This window comes from Fistularia commersonii, chromosome 5, assembly GCF_037954325.1.
Source record: "Fistularia commersonii isolate RoL2024-O1a breed Wild chromosome 5, RoL_Fcom_v1.0, whole genome shotgun sequence".
In the NCBI taxonomy this organism is placed as follows: Eukaryota; Metazoa; Chordata; class Actinopteri; order Syngnathiformes; family Fistulariidae; genus Fistularia; species Fistularia commersonii.
The window spans coordinates 20,537,412-20,556,752 of NC_141288.1; the positions used below are offsets into that span (position 1 = coordinate 20,537,412).

Here is a 19,341-nt window from a genome sequence, read left to right on the forward strand (position 1 = left end):
GCCTCCCAGTGAGCATGCCGGCCAGCGAGAACGAATCCGTCAACACGGACAACGTCCCCGGTGGCGACGTGGAAGGAGAGGCCTGCTGCACCCGGCTGGCGTAAGTGACCCCCGTCTTCTGCCAGAACCTCCTCGGCCTTCAGGGGTCTCCTGAGGACCGGCGTCCGACCAGATCTCCGGGCGAAGGAGGATCCCTGCGTGAAAATAACGATGCGCGGCGGAGAAGTCTGAAAATTTGATTTCTTGGTTAATTTGGGGAAGAAAAAACAAACGGGAAAAATTTGGTGGAACTTTAAAAAAACATGAATAGTTTGGAAATTTCAAAAAATTTGGACTTGTATGGTTTTCACCGTTCAAATGCAGACCTTCACTTTTCCAGATGTTGTTTTTGTTATTTTATGATGCTTTACTGACAGCAGCCACGTTCACTCTGGAGGACCTTCTTGCACCTTCTAGAACCATCTCAGGAACCAGGAAGTTTCCGTGGACCTTCAGCTCCTAGAACCAATCCCAAGGCGGGGTCTTTTTACGCTTCCATGTGATTGGTGGAGCTCATTAGCCTCTCGCCTCTTGCAGAGCGCCATTTTTAAGCCGCCTTCAGATGTTTTCTTGGACAACGTGGACAAGAACATCCGAGGTCTTCTGTCCCGCTACACCTCAGAAGGGTTTCCAGGGTTCGCAGAACAACATCTACATTTTGGATGAGTTAGCTAACGGCTAACGGGGTTAGCTAAAAACACCTCGACCGTCTGACGGTCCACAGTTATTATTCCATGAACGCTGCGGCAGCTTCACCTCTGTGGTGTCCACATCATGGTCATCTTCTTCTTTGGTTGTTTTGCTTGGGAGTCTGGAGCTTCAGGTGCACCTTGCAGATGCTAGCAGTCCCTCACGACCTGTGAGAAAGCAGCTGGAGGAGGAAGCTACTTCCTGGAACCAAACGAGGTCTTTCTTCGGCTTCCTTTTGAGCAGCACAGACCTTCTGACCTCCTGCAGACCCCAGGAGAGACGCTGAACTGTCCCCTCGTCCAGGTTTCATCCAGGAGTGAAGAAGGGTTCCATCCTTCCTCCTCACTCTTCCTCCATTTTCCACCAAAGTGCTCTCCTCCACCTTCTCCTCCACTTCATTTTTGTTTTTTTTTTACATTATTATTCAAATCAGCGCGAGAGCAGGAGCCGCTTGACCCACTTTGACATAAAAAAAAAAAAAAAAAACCCGTGAAAACACACCTGGATTCTTCTCCTCCATCCCACCGGCCGTGGAGTTCTTCTTCACCTTCACTGAAAATGCTGATCTGGTGTCGATTTAAACCTAAAGGAGGGCGGCGCCGCCGTCAGGGCTTCACGGCGAGAAGATCCCTGGGTGGAGCCTCCAGGTTCTCAGGCTTCCTCCTACAGTTGATGAGTGAAGGTCTGGTCTGGTTTGGATCTGGTTTGGAGAAGCGCCGCAGATCCGTCCCTCCTTGTTTCTTCTGGCTGGCGTTGTTTTCTCACGCCGGTTTGTCAGTCGTCACGGAAACGGAGACGGAGACGGACCCCGGGGGGTCTCGCTAATGGAGACGGACACGCCGGGCGAGGAGACGCCTTCGCTGTCGGCTTCCATATCCAGCCAGTCAGTCATTTCGCCCAAGTGTAAACACACACACACACACACACACACACACACACACACTGTGGAGGCGTCTGATGTTCTCGGTGACGTCGCTGAGAAACGCAACCGACCACGAAACCAGGATCCCGTCAGGCGGAAATCATCTCGTGCACTTCTGTGTGTTTTGCCTCTGGAGACGTTAAAGGGGCAGGAAGCCCCTCCGTCTGACCTTTGACCCCCACGACCCCACATGTTTAGGCTGAACTGCCCCTTTAATCTCTCTTTCATGCCAGATATTCCTTAATTTTAAACCACAATATCGCTCTCAAATCACCCTACATGTTTTGTTTCTGTCAGCTATGTGTGTGTGTGTGTTTATGTGCGTGTGTGAGCGTGTGTGTGTGTGTGTGTGTGTGTGTGTGTGTATAATCCATTCTGTTTTCTGTGTTCCAGAAATAGGATCTCCAAATCCAAGTTCAGGTTAGTACATGTTGTTTACCATCGTCCCCTGACTCACCTGCTCTGTCTACGCTGCTGTGGTGTGTGTGTGTGTGTGTGTGTGTGTGTGTGTGTGTGTGAGACACAGTGAGGCCTTCACCCCTCAGATGAAGCTCCACAAAGTGGTTGATTTCACCAGTAAACTGGTGTAAAATGGCGCGTGCATGTCTGCTTGTGCTGTCGTGTCTGTGACGGTCGGTGTGCTCGTGGCGGCGGCAGATGTTCTCCTCAAAAACCTCGTCTGGAAGAAGGAAGCTTCAGATCCCGTCACGGCAGAGCTTTTCCTTTCCGAAGAACCGCGTTCAGATGTTTTCGGGGAGGCCGCCGTAGAGACGCTTGTCAGACAGGATCCACCGCACCAACGCTTGAAGGACTCTAAGGAATACGTTAGTCTCTCCGATGTCCGATCACCTCAGAGAGCTTCACGTCAGCTACTCCGACTAACCCTTCTTCCAACTCCACGGACGGCCTTCAGACGATCTCCTCGCGGTTCCTCCTCTCCCGTCCCCTTGTTCCTTTTGGTCGCCCCTTCGGTTCCCTTCCCTGGTTTCCTGGTGTTTGACTCTCCATCTCCGCCCCTTCTCGCCCCCCCAGCCGTTACTCCAGGAGGTGGAACCGACTCTGCAGACGAAAGTGTCGAGCGGCGGTAAAGTCGCAGGTCTTCTACTGGCTGGTCATCTTCCTGGTGTTCCTCAACACGCTGACCATCGCCTCGGAACACCACAAGCAGCCTCAGTGGTTGACGGACGTTCAAGGTACCGGAGCGGCAGACGCTCAAATCCCTTTAGATTCCGGCTCTCGGGGCGCAGTTCACCTTCGCCGTCTTTCTCCTCGTTTCTTCAGACATCGCCAACAAGGTGCTGTTGGCGCTCTTCACCGGTGAGATGCTGTTGAAGATGTACAGTCTCGGCCTTCAGGTTAGGAGAACCCGTAACGGTTGCCCGATGTTGGATTTTGTATTTGGTTTTTCACCGTTTGCGTCTTCTCTCGGCAGGCGTACTTTGTTTCGCTCTTCAACCGCTTCGACAGCTTCGTCGTCTGCGGAGGAATCCTGGAGACCATCCTGGTGGAGACCAAGATCATGTCCCCTCTGGGAATCTCCGTTCTGCGTTGCGTACGCCTGCTGCGAATCTTCAAAATAACCAGGTCAGCATGAAGATCCCTTTGGAGATGGAGGGCTTTGGTGAAGGGGTACAAGAAGCCAAAAAGAGCCTCCTGCTTCACATGCGGGGATTCGCAAGGACTCGAGCAACAAGTCCAAAGAGTCCGACAAGGGCTCGGACAAGAGTTACTCGATAATGCAGTGCCGAAGTATTACGTGTTTTTGAGGAGTTGTATTTCACCGGGTGGCGCTGGGGTTCCTGGTTCCCTTCCATTTCTCTGTGACGTCTCCATGTGCCTTCAGAGGTCTCCTACCGCAGTCCAAGCACATGCAAGAGGTTCACTGGGAACCCGAAATTTTGTCCTCTTGTTTTGAAAGCCTAAACTCAGTCTTGCTCACGCACTGATATCCGTTCTGACCGTTTGCTTCCTGACATCTCGCCTCCTCCCCAGATACTGGAACTCCCTGTCCAACCTGGTGGCCTCCTTGCTGAACTCAGTTCGCTCCATCGCTTCCCTGTTGCTCCTGCTCTTCCTCTTCATCATCATTTTCTCCCTGCTGGGCATGCAGCTCTTCGGGGGAAAGTTCAACTTTGACGAGACCCGGCGCAGCACCTTCGACAACTTCCCCCAGTCTCTGCTGACGGTGTTTCAGGTAACAAAGCGGCCTCGTGGTCCGCACGAGTTCTCTTCCTGAATGTCCTTTTTACAACCGCAGCCCGTGTCCTTGAACACTCTGTCGGTATGAAGTTTCTCAAAAACTATTTAATTGGATTTTCACACCGTTGGCGGTAGCGCTGCCTTGCAAAGGTACCAACCAGTGCTAACCATCAAGGGGAAACTAGGGGGTTCAGTGTTTTCCCCAAGGACACTCCACCTCGCAGACAGGAGCGGTCGAGGATTGAACCGCCAAACCTCCGATGGGAAGTTTGCCACCCACCGTGAGACGCTTAGGTATTTCTTTGCCCCTTGTATGCTCAGATCCTGACCGGAGAGGACTGGAATTCTGTGATGTACGACGGTATCATGGCGTACGGCGGGCCGTCCTTTCCCGGCATGCTCGTCTGCATCTACTTCATCATCCTCTTCATCTGCGGAAACTGTATCCTGACGCTCGATAGGGCCGACCGACACCAGCTGCCCACGGTGGCTTCCAATCTGAAGAGATGTCCGACGTGTAGGAGACGTTCGAGGACGCTTGTTGAACTCGCTGTTGGCGGACAACCTTTGGCAAAACTCGAGGTTGACCGCGGTGTCCGAAACATCCTTAACACCTTCTGCTGACCAGATATCCTTCTGAATGTCTTCTTGGCCATCGCTGTGGACAATCTGGCGGACGCCGAGAGTCTAACATCTGCCCAAAAAGAGGAGGAGGAGGAGAAAGAGAGGAAAAAACTAGCAAGGTAAAGGAGGGCATTGAGGGCCACATGAACACTGGAGATGTCGGAGAAGGTGGACCAGATGCGCTGGCTTTAAAACAAGTTGACGGATCTTCTCGGTTGTCCGCCCGAAGCTCCTCTGGTCTTTCTCCTCCGGATGGTGTTTGCTCTTCCCCTTCAGGCTGGCCAGTCCCGACAAGCGTCACGACAACGAGAAGCCTCCGCTGGAAGAGGAGAAGAGGGAGAAGATCGAGCTGAAGTCCATCAACTCCGATGGAGAGACCAACACGGCCACCAAGGTATCGGGACGGACAGAGCAGCCTTTGGATCCGCTTCGGCTGTCGGACCGACGAAATCGTCCAAACGTTTTTCCCCGTTCACAGATCAACATCGATGATTACTGTGGAGACGAGAGCGAGGAGAAAAATCCATATCCTGCCAACGACTACATCGGTGAGCCCGCCTGGACCTCCGTCCAACCTTCTCCTCTCACACCAACGTCCCGTCCTCCTTCCCTCCATCCACAAACCACCTCGCTGGTCTTCCTCTGGACCTCCTCCAACTTCAGCATCCTCCCACCCAGACCTTCACCTTCCCTCCTCTGTCCACCTCCATCTGACTTTATCTCCAGAACGCGCTGTCCTTCCGATCCCTTCCATCCTCCTCATTCCCAAAGAAGGACCTCCACATCTTCATCTCTGCTTCCTCAGTATCTCCAAACCAAACCCTTTCCTCCACCTGTTCTTAAAAAACCCTCCCTTCCCGTTCCTCGCTCCCCTTCTCCCGACTTCCTCCTCGTACTCAGGCGACGACGACGACGACGAGCCGGAGATGCCGGTGGGGCCGAGACCCCGGCCGCTGTCCGACATCCAGCTGAAGGAGAAGGCGGTTCCCATGCCGGAGGCCCGAGCGTTCTTCATCTTCAGCCACACCAACAAGTACGAGGACCGTCCCAAACACCCTTCGTCGGTTCTGTATCGCTAATCCAACATCGGCGTTGCCTCTGAGCTTCTCCGTCCCTCCACAGATTCAGGGTTCTGTGCCATAAGATCGTCAACCACAACATCTTCACCAACCTCATCCTCTTCTTCATCCTGCTCAGCAGCATCAGCCTGGCGGCCGAGGATCCGGTCAAGAACGAATCCTTCAGAAACCAGGTAGTGCAGATGACCTACAAATGTCAGGTGGAACCGAACGTCACGCACATCCGGCGGAAGTGACCGGAAGAACTCCGTCCGTAAATGGAGTTTGGACAGCAAGCGTGGCGACGTTACCTTTAGCAGCACATTGTAGCATTCAGTGTGTAGCCTGTAAGCTAACTAGGGAAAGCGCAACAAACGAAAAGCGCACTTAATAAAAACACTCTCTTTCCCATCATTATTTTTCATATAAGATTGACTATTTTCTAAGTATTTTTGCCTTATTTACAAGCAGGTAACTAATGCAGCACATTGTAGCATGAATGCATTAATTAGCCGGGAAGTTAATCATCCGAGCCTCCTCGACGTAAACACACTTAATAAAACCACTTAATTCCTTCGCGTTTTCTTCTATTATGTATTTTTCTACACATTATTTGTATTTATAAAGTACTCGTTTCAAAACCCGTAATGTAACCAGAGAGCCGGAACAGATTAATAGCGTTTCACTTCATTTGAATTTGCTCTACGAGCAAACATTAAGTATTGTTTTTGTCTTCCGTCGAGCTACGAGCTACGAGCTACGAGCTACGAGCTCGGTCGCGGAGCCGATGAGCTCCCAAGTCGAGGTGTTACTGCTGACGAGACGGCTCTAAAATCACGATACGTGCATTCGAAGACGTCGCATTGAAGCCTCGCTTTGGCCCGACAACGACGAGCTCTTTCCTCTTTCAGATCCTGGGCTATGCAGACCATGTCTTCACCGGCCTCTTCACCATAGAGATCATTCTGAAGGTACGTCCCGACTCTGACGGGGAAAAATGTCTTTGAGACGGATCCCGGTGGCGTTAGGGATAACTCCGTCTGGGTTTCTTCGGGTTCGAAAACCCACACTGGAAAGCGAGCGGATGTCCAGCAGAGCAGAGAGCAGGAGAACCTCATGTTCCCGAGGATCAGACCGAAGCCAAATATTTACCACGCGGTTATTTTCACAGCAGGAGCTGGAGAACATCTCAAAGATATCCAATTGCACGGGGCGGCACGGTGGCGCCGCGGTTAGCGCTTCCACCGCGCAGCCAGAAAGTCCCCATGTTCTCCCGCATTGGGTTCCTCAGGGTTCTCCAGGTTCCTCCCGCAGTCCAAACACATGCAGGAGGTTCAGCCGAGTGAATGAGAAAATCACTACAAGGAATGAATGAATGAGTGTGCGACGTATCGGCTTGTGTTTTTCCGTTTCCCCAAGTGTTTATTTGTTTCACTTGGTTTTTCGATATCACGGCTTCGCCCCTGTTATTTTCGGATAAATCCCGACTGTTTATGTATTCAAGTAAACTCACTTGAGGAACATGATAAATGGGCGACTCCACCCGTTGGCTCGTAAGAACGCTTCGGTGGCGAAGAACTCGGCTAGTTGGCGGCGGCTGCCGTTAGCGTTGCTCGCGGCTTTTCTTAGCTGAGAAGATGGCGGGGAACGTCGGTCACGTCGGGGTTTTTGACGAAGCGACGGAGCAGCGGTCGACATATGTGGAGGGATTTGAACACCTTGAGCTGGCAAATGGAACGGAGGATGTCAGGAAGCTTCCGGTACTTCCGAGTGTGATAAGGCTAATAACTTGCGCAGCTTTATTCCCCCAGAGAAACTGTTGGGAGGGACTTAAGATCAAGTCGCGGAAGTCCTACGCGCCCATTTCTCCCCAAAACCCTTGGTGACTGCACAATCCATTGCGGATTTAAAGAAACGATCTGTCCGAATTCAGGGCTCACCGGCAAGAAGCACTCAGTGCTTCAGTGGCGAGCGAGTCCATACAGAAGAGGCGCTGACCTCGCCGATCAAACAGCAGTGGAAATCGCCATATCAATGGGGACGGTGGCAAGGGAGTCCCAGCAGCTCCCTGAATGATGAATGAATGAATATAAAATGCAATCTTACATGGCTCAGCGATGAACAAAAAGAAGCTGGTGGCTCTTAAACAAGTCCAAAGCGGAGAAATGTCAACACTTGAGGACACCAATGCGGTACCTTAACTGTCATCTGGTCCTCAACCCCTGCAGATGACCGCCTACGGAGCCTTCCTCCATAAGGGCTCCTTCTGCAGGAACTACTTCAACATCCTGGACCTGGTGGTGGTCAGCGTGTCCCTCATCTCCTCTGGAATCCAGTGAGTCCGATCAACCCCCCTTCCTCCCCGCCGACCCCCAAATCAATCGATAAACGCCAGCGAACGCCGGCCTCGTGCACGCTGTGCGCTCCGGGAGTGCTTTAAGAGCCTCCTTCTCCTTTTCCAATTCATTCCCACCTCATTGCTTGTGATGTTTATTAATAAAAGATGGTCTCTGCTTCTTCCAGATAATAAGTCGTTTGAAATCCTGTGATAATGCCGACGTTTAATACGTTATACTGCACTCTCTGTCTCTAACCCTAGACTAGACTTCTCGACGTAAGTCCAAACTAGTCCCTATTAATCCCCCCCCCCCTTCTAAAGACCTTCACTGCTAACTTTGTCACCCTCTTCACTTGGTTTTTCTATTTTCCGGGGGAGTTTAGCCTCGCGGTTCCTCTTAAAAGATGGGATGTTTGGAACTGTTTTTTCCCAGATATGTGGATAATTTGGACCTCATAGTTCTTTGACTCGGTTGACGTTTAGTTTGTGCGCGAACTGAACTCTCCCAGGAGATAGAAATCACCGCTGAATGCTCCGACCAGCGGCCTCTGCCTGTTAAAGGTAGTAAGTGCGCGGGATATTGAGTGAATATCACGGTCAAGTCACCGCCTGTGCTGCTGCCTTGTTTCTGCTTTCGGCTTCGCAACCATCTGAATTATTCATCCGGATGTCGTCCTCGTAGTTTCTTTGTTCGATAGCTTCGCGGGTGATTCTCACGTAGCGTCTTCGACTCGAGCGTCCCGTGAGTGCATTCCTTGCTAGTCCAAAAGTTGCTAACCGGTGCTCCGTTGTCAGTGTTTTGCAAAGCGGTTCATGAATTAGCACGCAAACAAAAGGGAGCAGCGATGCAAACGGGAGATATTCCATCTCAATAAAGAGTCATAAGTCATCAGCGTATGGTGATATCCGAGATACGGACATATCTTGGCTCGCGAGGCCGAGGCATTCACGCTCGCTCCGTCCCGCCATGTTTGGACAGCGTCCAGCAGCACAGGTGCGAGGGGGAAGGCGTCCGTCCTCGACCGCGATAAGTCACCCCGTGATGTCCTGCTGCGCTTGCACCACCTTTAATCACCCTTAAATTCGACCTTTCCTGTGTAAACACGTGCACAATCCAGTCCTCCCCCACGCCCCCTCGGTCTCCGTTGCGTAGCGGTGCAGCACAATGAATGTCACGGTGAAGCTCTGAGATACTCGGACGTTTTGGACTCGTCTTTTTTCGGGTCAAACCCGGAATTCAACTAACTCCAAGACGAAGCCACGTCCAAAAAGTCCGCGTATCAAGTCTTTTCTATTTTCCCACGTGCACGTCAGGCTGGCGGACATTCGGCCTATCCTGACGCTCTCCTACAACACCACAACCATCTGTTTGCCCGTCACCGTGTGTGTGTGTGTGTGTGTGTGTGTGTGTGTGTGTGTGTGTGTGTGTTTGGTGTTCCCCACTGTGTGTATATGTGGTTTCCCCCCTCCTTCTTTTTTAAATTTCTTGGTTCACAAGTGTGCGTTTCCATTATGTGTTCATTATCAATAGGTATTTCAATATTATCATTATTGCTGTTGTTATATTTATTATTGTTATTCTTATCAGCAGGCAATATTTCTGGCAAAATATAAGCGTCATTCCAATAGACTGTGGTAAATTTCTACAGTTTTTATAATAGTCATTATTATTATTATGGTGTGGAATTATTTATTACTATCAATTTATTGTTGATTTTGTTTTTGTTCCTATTATTATTATTATTACTATTGCTATTTTCTATTATTCTTATTACTATTTTCTATGTTCTGTTGTTATTATTATTATTACTACTATTTTTTATTATTATTATTATTATTGTTGTTGTTGTTGTTGTTGTTATTATCATAAGCAGCAGCAGGAAATATTGCAGGTATTATACAAGATAATCTTTGTTACTGTAAACTATTTAATGTCCACAGTTTCAAGCAGCAGCAGGAGGCACATCAAGTGAAGCTTGCTATCTTCTGATCCTTCTGGGGCTCAATATGTGCAAAAAAGATAATAAAGTTAGGGTACAATTGCACATCTGGTCACGTCATCAGCCTGCAGAGGCTAAACAGAATATTTGCATTCATTGGAAAAATATATGTAATAATAACATGCAATCCTTCAAACAAAGTAGGGTTTATTTGAAAATGCGATACCGTGTTTAATCCCGTGCACGTTTTAAGGTCAAGTGCCATCAACGTGGTGAAGATCCTGAGGGTCCTGCGAGTGCTGAGGCCACTGAGGGCCATCAACCGAGCGAAGGGGCTGAAGGTTAGCGCGACGACGGGCTCGGGCATCGCGTTCCACGCCCTCCGCTCTTCTACAAACCCACTCTTTGGTTTGTCCTCCAGCACGTCGTGCAGTGTGTGTTCGTGGCCATCAGGACCATCGGCAACATCGTCATCGTCACCACGTTGCTGCAGTTCATGTTCGCCTGCATCGGAGTTCAGCTCTTCAAGGTAAAGAGGAGGACGGCGCTCAGCGGGAGCAGCGGCGGCGGCTTTCCTGGACGCCTTCTCCAACCTTTCTCTGTTTCCCCATCAGGGAAAGTTCTTCTACTGCACCGATAGCTCCAAGCAGACTCAGGCGGAGTGCAGGTAAAACCTCCACCAGCAGATCAGTCAACATCTCACCTTCTTCACACCGATCCAACACACCAGCGTCCGTCCGCTCTTTTGTTTTCCTCTCAGAGGCTCTTACATCTCCTACAAGGAGGGTAACGTGGGGAAACCTGAGAAGGCCCGGCGGCTGTGGGAAAACAGCGACTTCAACTTTGACGATGTCCTCCAAGGCATGATGGCCCTGTTCGCCGTGTCCACCTTCGAGGGCTGGCCAGGGTGGGTCTGCGTACAGAATGCTCCTCCTCCCGGCAGGAAACATGGCAGCGGTAACACTTGTATGTCTCTATATCACCATCCGTGCATCTCAAGACTTGGAAAAGACTTGTGTGAAGCTACCTATCTCACGTCTGAAGACTCATTTTTAGAGTTTCAGCCCAGTCTGAGATTCTTTCAGCTGTTTTTATCTCCTCCGGGTATCTGCAGAGCCTCTTTTGTTTTGGTCCAACGCTTTTCCTTCTCGGCTCGGTAGCGATACGTCGGAGAGTCCACATGGCCCGGCCGGGTTCTCCCCACAGCTCCGCCAAGCGCTCGTCTTTCTCGACGCTCCATATTGTCCTTCCGCGTTCCCGTCTTTGCCACCACCGAAACGACGGTAGCAACCAGTACAACTCTTCAAATTTCAGTTTCAAGTCTGCGACTGCGAAAATCATAAACCCCGGGACAAGACGTGTGTCTTGAATGAGGGTTTGAATGGTTGTATGTCTCTTTTTGCGGCCGTGTGATCGACCGGCGACCGGCCCTGGGCGAAACCCACCTCTCACCAAACGTCAGCTGGGATAGGCAGCACCCCACCAGACCCTGAGAGCAGGATAGGTGGTACGAATAAGGAAATTGTAAACTAAAATATCTTATCACTTTAATGAACCCTTTTGGAGAAGCAACTGTAAGACATTGGCCGGTGGCCGAATGCAGTTTGTAACATCGGCGTCTGAAGCAACTCTTCAAAACAAGACCGACGGTGTCGGTTTCTGCGCCATATTGATTTGAGTCCCCGCCTGGTTTTCCTTTTCAGCTGAGATGTCCGATGTCCTTCTGCAATAGAACGTCTGCTAATTCTCCACTCCCCTTCTCCTAGGTTACTGTATCGGGCCATTGACTCTCACGCCGAGGACGTGGGCCCCATCTACAACTACCGCGTGATCATCTCCATCTTCTTCATCATCTACATCATCATCATCGCCTTCTTCATGATGAACATCTTCGTCGGTTTCGTCATCGTCACGTTCCAGGAGCAAGGGGAGCAGGAGTATAAGAACTGTGAGCTGGACAAGAACCAGGTATGTTTGCGTTTGGGAGAAAGTTAAAAGTGATACGGCGTGCATCTGTGTTTACATGGTTAATGAAAAGCTGGAGATGCAGGGCGAACGTGAGTTTTAGGGTCTGCAAGTCCAAACGGTAGTCTTCACTTGTAGGCCACCTTCGGCACCTCGCCGTTTCCAAGTGCTTGACGCTGGTTTGCGTTCACCCGTTCACACACACTCACACACCGATGGCAGCGCAACTGACATGCTAGGCGCTAATCAGACCGTCGGGAGTAACTGGGGGGTTCGGAGTGTTGCCTTCGGACCCTTTCAGGGGGGTCATTTTAGCGAGAACTTGAGGATATGGATACGGTGAAGGACGCAAGAGGAGGTCACTGATAGGACACACGGCGAGCTCAGCAGCGGAGAGACCTAAACCAAAGTGAGCCGGGCGACAACATTGGAGTGTAGAGCTCATGACAGGTATCACGTGGTCTCTTGCAGCGTCAGTGTGTGGAGTACGCCCTGAAAGCAAGGCCGCTGCGGCGGTACATCCCCAAAAACCCCTACCAGTACAAAGTGTGGTACGTGGTCAATTCCACCTACTTTGAGTACCTGATGTTCACCCTCATCCTCCTCAACACCATCTGCCTCGCCATGCAGGTGAGTCTTCATCACAGGTCCATTCGGAGGTACGACAAGGGTTCGAAGAGCTGGTTGTAGTATTGCCTCCTGTTGTGTCTCTGTTTGCCTGCAGCATCATAAACAGACCAAAGACTTCAATGATGCTATGAACATCCTCAACATGCTCTTCACTGGACTCTTCACCGTTGAGATGATCCTCAAACTGATCGCCTTCAAACCCAGGGTAGGTATTTTTCCTGCAGAGCAGTAATCTTTCAAGTGAAAAGCAGCTGACGTTGTAACTTTGAGATGAACCTCTCTTTGAGATTGTTGCATCGCCTCCCGATTGTTGTGTTTGGATTCTGGATGTGATGCAAATTACAGATCGGACCGTCCAACCGGAGCTGGAGAAGGACATCAGCACGATTAGCCAAAAACATGACAAACAGGATGAGCTAGCTTTAGCACACAAATTGTCCAACAAAGTAGTACGCAGTCATATATTTTCCCTTTGAACACTTTGGGGTGAACTGAAGAATTAAGATCATAAAGTCAACATCAAGATTATTTTGTTATTTTTAGTGTCGCACGGAAATAAGGTATGGCAAACAGGAGGTGCCTACCTTATAGATGTAGCCAGAAGTGAGATGTTACCTTGATGGGAAGTGAACCTCCGAAGGTGTACATTTTGTTTGGAGGCATCATGTGACAAACTGTTTTGCTAACTCTTCCCTTTAAAACAGCCAGCGAACAAGAGGCGGAGAGCGCGATTCTAACCCCTTTACCTCTGGTGTTGCAGCTGCCGGTACGATTCCTTCCCCCCGGAACTCGGGCGCAAGAAGAATAATCAAACTTTTAACAGGTCTTCATCGTGAAAGCGCTCTCGGCTGTGAATGTGTACCTCCGGAGTCTAATTCGCTAATGTTTACAATTCGTGCGTAAGCGGAGTACTCGGGCACTAACGGTATGTTTCACTAACGCCCCTGCTACTGACGTGTGCAGCAAAAGGCAAACACGGCTGAAGATAATCTGAAATGTTTAGAACTCGATATCCAGGTATTTTACCGTTCTGAGACGCCTCACGTTAAGAAGGGTCACCTTTGCCAAGTGAAGCCTATCAATGATACCCGTTTACTGACGATTGCTCCTCCCGCAGCGGTTCTCCTTCCCCGGTGTATTTCAGGAGCTGCTCCCAAGTGGCGGCAGATGTTGTTTTCCTTCTAACCTACCTTTCTTACCCCCCACCCCACCCCATCCCACCCCCTCCTCTCGCCCACCCCGTCCTGTGTAGGGGTACTTTAGTGATCCCTGGAATGTGTTTGATTTCCTCATCGTAATTGGCAGCATAATAGACGTCATTCTCAGTGAGATCAACGTAAGTACGACCCCTCTCCTCGTATGCTCCTCTGTCCCGTGTCCTCTTCCGCCCTTCCCCGAACCCCTTCCCTCCCCTGTGGTGACTCTGTTTTCCCTCTCTTTTCTACTTCTTCTCCTCTTCCTCCATCCTGTACTCCAAGACGGCCACTCGGGGCCGCCAGGGGTTTTTCTCGAGCGTCGAGGAAGGCAGGGATGTAGCTTTGGCCGTGTTTGTTTTGCGGGTTCGGGCCGGACGCGTCCTCGGGAGGAGCTCCCGCGACTAACTGGACTAACCTTCACTGACCAATCGCAGCAGCGGCGTCGCTGTTTTAGCTGTGCTTCTGTTGCAGTTTCCTCCTCGCTGTTCTTCCCCTTCCCAACTCCGTGGACGAAGCATGACCGATCGCTCCTCCTCCACCTCCTCCTCCTCCTCTTCCTCTTCCTCCTGCTGCTGCCAACCTCCTCTGGATTGCCTCTTCTGTTTTTTACGCCATTCAATTTCATTGAATTTTCTTTTTCCTCCCACTAAAAAAAAAAAAAAAAAAAAAAAAAAATTCCGATGTTCACGTATATAAAATATTTCCTGTGTCATTTTTTTTCCTCCTCTCTCTTTTGATTTCCGTTCTTCCTCATTCTTACACGTCTTATGTTTCCTTTTCTGTCGTTCTTCTGTTCTCTCCATCCCCCTTCCCCCCTACGCAGCATTATTTTGTTGATGCATGGAACACATTTGACGCCTTGATAGTTGTGGGTAGCATTGTTGACATAGCAATCACTGAGGTCAACGTAAGTAGTCCAACTCCCTCCCTGCCCTCCTGCCTGCTCTGCCATTCCCACACACAAACAGACCAAGCGGAGATACCCGTCTCGCAGATCATTAGGAAACATCGGCGAATCCCACGCCCGTCTTAAGGAAAACAAACCGACGCCCTCGCGTTTTGGACTTTTGATCGATAAAACCGTCGATCCGCTCCGTCATCTTACAAAGCTACAAATGCGACTCGACCTTCCCCGGATCGGTATTTCCGCTTCGGTCTGTTGGGGTTCAGTAGCACCTTTTTGCGCATTTGTCACCAGAACCTGTTGCATTTTTCTCTGCACTTGATTTGGTTTCCCATCTCCCTCCCCCTTCTTTAGCATGAGAGACACCGTATAGCATGAGAGACATACCGCATATCCAGGCCTGGTACGACACCTCCTGAGTTCAGGTTGGATTCACGCCGTGACGGTCGCGGGTCGACCCCTGAGGCTTTTGACCCCGGAGTTAATGACACCGTCCGATTTCATCAATTGCCACAGAAAACTCTGAATTACCTCTTAGGATTTGTTTCGCCGCCGTGGGATTCCGCGGTCCAAACCAGAGTAACAAGCAGACACGGGGAACAATTTAATCCTCAAATGGATTCAGGCGGGACCCGTGAAATTTATGGAAATGTATGCATGAATCCGTTTAATATGGGAGCGAAGGCCGTGCGGTCAACAATGGAGCTGAATTGGAATACGTGGGGAAAAAAAGATGAGTCAAATGTTGAGGGTGTCCTGTAGTTACACTTTAAGGGTGATTGTTTGTTCGTGTGAAGTTCAAGAGCGCTTTGGATGCACGGGACATCATTCAGCCTCAGAAGGGGCCCGAATGGTGGACTGAATTTCTTCAGAGGCCATCTTTGGATTTCACAACGATCTTTCGATGCTACATTTATCTCCTGCGGTTCATAGTCAGATACGGACAGTCTCTTTACTTTTAAATCGCCATCATGTTGTGGACTTGAGAGACAACGTGGAAATTTTGGGATGCTTCAGATGTGCTTCATGAGTGAGAGGGAGTCGTGACTACGGCTACCAATGGCGTACTCATCGACGCACCAACACAGCGACGGAAAGGGATTCCTTAAATTAAAACTGCTTCTACGAGATGTCTTGAGGTTTAGACGGCTGGATGGATGGAGGTGGCGGTTGATGTCGATACGGGTGGAAGGATGCTAAGAATGTAACCGCCGAGCAGGAGGCCCCCTGGAGAAAGACCGGAGTGGAGCTTTGTGGACGGAGTGAAAGAGGACGTGGAATTCGTTTGCGCGAGGATGCAAGGATGGAGGTGATTCGCTTTGGCTGCCCCTCGAGGGAGCAGCCAAAAGGAAAAGAAGTAGAAGAAGAAAATAGGCGGTTGTTGGTGTCTGTCGACTTCACGGCGGCTAATCCGACCGCCTCTTTGGTTTCCCTTTCCTTTCCTTAAAGTCACGGCTCTCCTGAGTAAGTGACAGCAAAGCTTCTATGTGAAGACAGTTTGGGTTAAAATCCTCTTAAACCCTCAAACCAAAAGCCGCAGGTTCAATTACACGGAACTGGGAAAGTCTGTGCCCTCGGGTACACGGGTATATTCCCTCCTGTTGTCATGTGGAGTTTGTTTCACCTCGGGCGGCTCTGGACAGGCATGCAAATAAGGTTAGCGCGTCCCAGAGGTGCGTGAGTTTGGCAGCCGTTTTCACACCGGGAATCCGTTCGTCCCCCTCGAGAGGCTGTCTGAGCCCCTTGTAAACAAACCTGAGTAATCGCTAACCACCACTCGCATGTTCTTTGTTTTAGTGGGTTGCTCAATTAGTCGAGTCAAGTCAGATGTTATTTATATGGAGCCGAATCCCGACGCGGTCGTCTGACGACACTCTCCACGTAGAGCCGGTGTGGACCACACTCTTTAAGACGATCTGCCGAAAGCCAACATTCCCCCCAGGAGGTAGCTCTTGCGACAGCAGCCAGGAAACACTGCCTTTTACCGGCGCAGGAACCTCGCACAAACGTGGGCAGCTTTCTGCCTCTACCAGACAGAAATAGAACAAGGGGTCGGGAAGGAAGGCACAAATGATCTCTTACCTCTGATACCGGCAGTTACATGCTAATAGATGAATCGGTATAATGGTTTGAATCTTCGGAAAAGAAAGAGCAATGGTGGACCTCTGGCAGTCGGTCAAGCCTGCACCCTGAGGTAGCCTATCATGCCTCGATGCAGGGACATGAGTGAAGACCGAGGGAATGAGAGAGGTGCATCATGGGCTACCTCTCAGGGGTACCGGTATGTCACTGACCCAGGGAATGCTCACCGAAACACCGAAAACACTTGTATCCTACCCGAATCTGCATCGATCTGAAAATCAGCTTCAAGGACAACTTATACGCCTGGGATCTTAGACTTACTATCTCAGATCAATATGTAGACGTTCACCGGCCTGAGATATGCACCTCTTCCATCTATACGGGTCACTGATGTTGCACAGGACACCTTTTAATTTCACTCCCTGATCCTGGCCTGGACTGTTCTGGATGTTTGATTGTGTCTGGCCCTCTCACTCCTAACCCCAAGGCATGCCCCAGCATCCTTTCCCATGTCCTTTTTGGTGTTTTCCGTTCGTTTTGACGATGAGACGCTCCGGCTACCTTTTTTCCGTTCCGTGAAGAAACTCCCTCCGCCCCGGTCCCCCGGAGAACACAACCGCTTTTTGGTATTTTTTTAAAAGTCGGACTTCCTCCTCCATATTTTATGTTATGGCCCTTTACTGCACCCCATCAGGCACTGAGCGCAAGTCAATGCTTTTTTAAGTTACTGAGCAATGCAATTATGCAGTAAGCGCGGCGGCTCGCCAAACGGCGTTCTTTCCCTGATTGCATTCCTGAGTGCAGTAACAGGCCAGCTTTTAAAATCGTATCACCGGAGCGGCAGAGCCCTCTTGTTTTGAGTGCAGCCACTCCGCTACCCGCCGGATGCCCGTCAGATTAGCCTTAGCGCTTTCTCCGGTCTCCGAATCAGCTCTGCGTTTCCCCGCCTTGCGACCTGCGTTTGCTCCCATGTGGTTCCTTCACGGCATTTCTGTCACTTTGGTTTGAGCCGTCGTGGTTATGAGCGATGCGTAGCGGTTTGCCCTGAGCAGTGTCTTGCAGGTGATGCCGGTATGGACTGCACCCTTCTTTGTCTATTCGGAATGCCTCCCTTCCTCCTCTCTCTCCTCCTCTCTCTCTCTTTCTTACCCTCCTTTGACTTCCCGTCGCTCTTCTAGTGTGGATGTCTGTCTTCGTATTCTGTCCTGGTATGCTTGCGGCGTAGCTCGCTCGGCTACAACGTTAGCCGGGTAACACGGGTCTCCGAAGCGCTCCAAATTCACCTCACCAATCGAAGCGCTGATTCAAACCTCAGCGTCCGAGAAACCCGTGTTACCTACTGGATGGACTTCTGAGGTTCTCCGCTTGGGAACCAAACATTTAAACGAATTTAACACAAGAACGTCGATAGGGGTTTAGCTAACATGGACTCGGGCTTTCCTTTGCTCTCTCTTTCACGATCTCTCTCTGTTTCTATCCGACACACACTAACACAGCTTCACTGTGTTACCACTGTGACGTTGTACACAACCATTGGCCAACCTGCAAAGAAGGTCACTGTGCGGTCCTGTTAAAGCCTCGCAAAACGCCTGCTGTCCTTCCTCCGGTGCCTCTTCACCTTCCTCAAAGCTCATCTCAGGGGGAAGGGCGCCACCGTTTTGCGTCGGGATGTTCTCTAACAGGGGCCCGACACGAGTCACACTGTTCCCCCATCCCTCAGGCGGAGGGGGTCCGCCCTCCGGGACGCCTCTGGATCAATGCACTGATTGGCTTTGCTTTCCAAAAAGCATCCGGATCATCTCGGTCCACAAAGAGTCGGACGGAGATGATTTGTGATATTCCGGCACCTGAAAGGCCGTCGCCTCCGGCTCGCCGGCGATGTATCTCGCAAGGTCGGCGGCGCGCACGGTCGAAGGCCGCCGCGAATAGCACAGCCCTCATCCGGGTCGGATGGTTTTTTTTTTTTCGGTAAGCAAGGCGATGATTTGAGCCGAACCCTCGGACGGTGTGATTGCACTGAGAGTCTCAGCTGGCAGGGAGAAGATCAGATGGCGGCAGAGGCAAGGCCTCCACGGCACGGCGACACATGAACACCGGTGGAGACGCGGTCCGACACTACTTGACCGGACCGTCGATAGCACTTGATGTAGCTTCCACGTGGGACCAGTGTGTCCACAATATGTAAATATGAAGTACCAGAAGAAGGGTTGTCACGCACCTTCTTGCTGGTCACGTAGGAGACCGCTCATTCCACAACCATCAGGCCAGATCCCGTCAGGCAGCACTCGTACGTACCGGTACGAGATGTTGGTGGTCTGAGTACCAACAAAAACCCCAACTTCGACTAAAATACTCCAGGAGGTCGTTAGAGTACTTCTAAATCAACAGCAGGTTAATAAAAGTACAAACCAAGTGAAGTTCTTGAGCGAGGGCACTCTGACGCTCTCCGCCGGGAAGTAATCCAGTGTGATGAATACTTGGTCTGAATATGTATTCCCAAAAATAGATGCGTACGGTACAGTGACACACACACACACACACACACACACACACACACACACACACACTCGAGGGGCTGCACTGGTGCTGATCTTTGTTACCTTTCCTTAAAGCCAGCTGACTCCTCCTCGTCCTCCTCTTCGTCCTCCTCTTCCTCCTCTCACCCCCCTGTGGTAAGGCCAATGGTACGCTCCGACGGTAACCCTCGTCCGCCTCGCCATCATACCTCCCTCGCCATCTCCGCCCCCCCCCCCC

At 50.7% G+C, this 19,341-nt stretch overlaps 1 protein-coding gene across 11 annotated transcripts in view; it reads left to right on the forward strand.

Moving 5' to 3' along the window:
• Positions 1-19,341, forward strand: part of cacna1c (calcium channel, voltage-dependent, L type, alpha 1C subunit) — a 142,996-nt gene that overhangs the window by 106,063 nt on the left and 17,592 nt on the right. For 6 of the 11 annotated variants that reach the window (XM_086147285.1, XM_086147287.1, XM_086147286.1 and 3 more), the window contains 23 exons: positions 10-100; positions 2,045-2,071; positions 2,684-2,844; positions 2,933-3,006; positions 3,084-3,235; positions 3,644-3,845; positions 4,172-4,292; positions 4,479-4,593; positions 4,751-4,868; positions 4,953-5,022; positions 5,375-5,507; positions 5,597-5,726; positions 6,444-6,503; positions 7,761-7,867; positions 10,064-10,151; positions 10,232-10,339; positions 10,425-10,477; positions 10,571-10,717; positions 11,577-11,778; positions 12,247-12,405; positions 12,500-12,610; positions 13,658-13,741; positions 19,200-19,271. In XM_086147285.1, the coding sequence (XP_086003411.1) occupies positions 10-100; positions 2,045-2,071; positions 2,684-2,844; positions 2,933-3,006; positions 3,084-3,235; positions 3,644-3,845; positions 4,172-4,292; positions 4,479-4,593; positions 4,751-4,868; positions 4,953-5,022; positions 5,375-5,507; positions 5,597-5,726; positions 6,444-6,503; positions 7,761-7,867; positions 10,064-10,151; positions 10,232-10,339; positions 10,425-10,477; positions 10,571-10,717; positions 11,577-11,778; positions 12,247-12,405; positions 12,500-12,610; positions 13,658-13,741; positions 19,200-19,271 (2,585 nt within the window). Of the gene's footprint in view, positions 1-9; positions 101-2,044; positions 2,072-2,683; positions 2,845-2,932; positions 3,007-3,083; positions 3,236-3,643; positions 3,846-4,171; positions 4,293-4,478; positions 4,594-4,750; positions 4,869-4,952; positions 5,023-5,374; positions 5,508-5,596; positions 5,727-6,443; positions 6,504-7,760; positions 7,868-10,063; positions 10,152-10,231; positions 10,340-10,424; positions 10,478-10,570; positions 10,718-11,576; positions 11,779-12,246; positions 12,406-12,499; positions 12,611-13,657; positions 13,742-14,424; positions 14,509-19,199; positions 19,272-19,341 lie in introns of all 11 variants that reach the window. The other 5 variants (XM_086147292.1, XM_086147294.1, XM_086147288.1 and 2 more) reach the window with 3 other exon arrangements.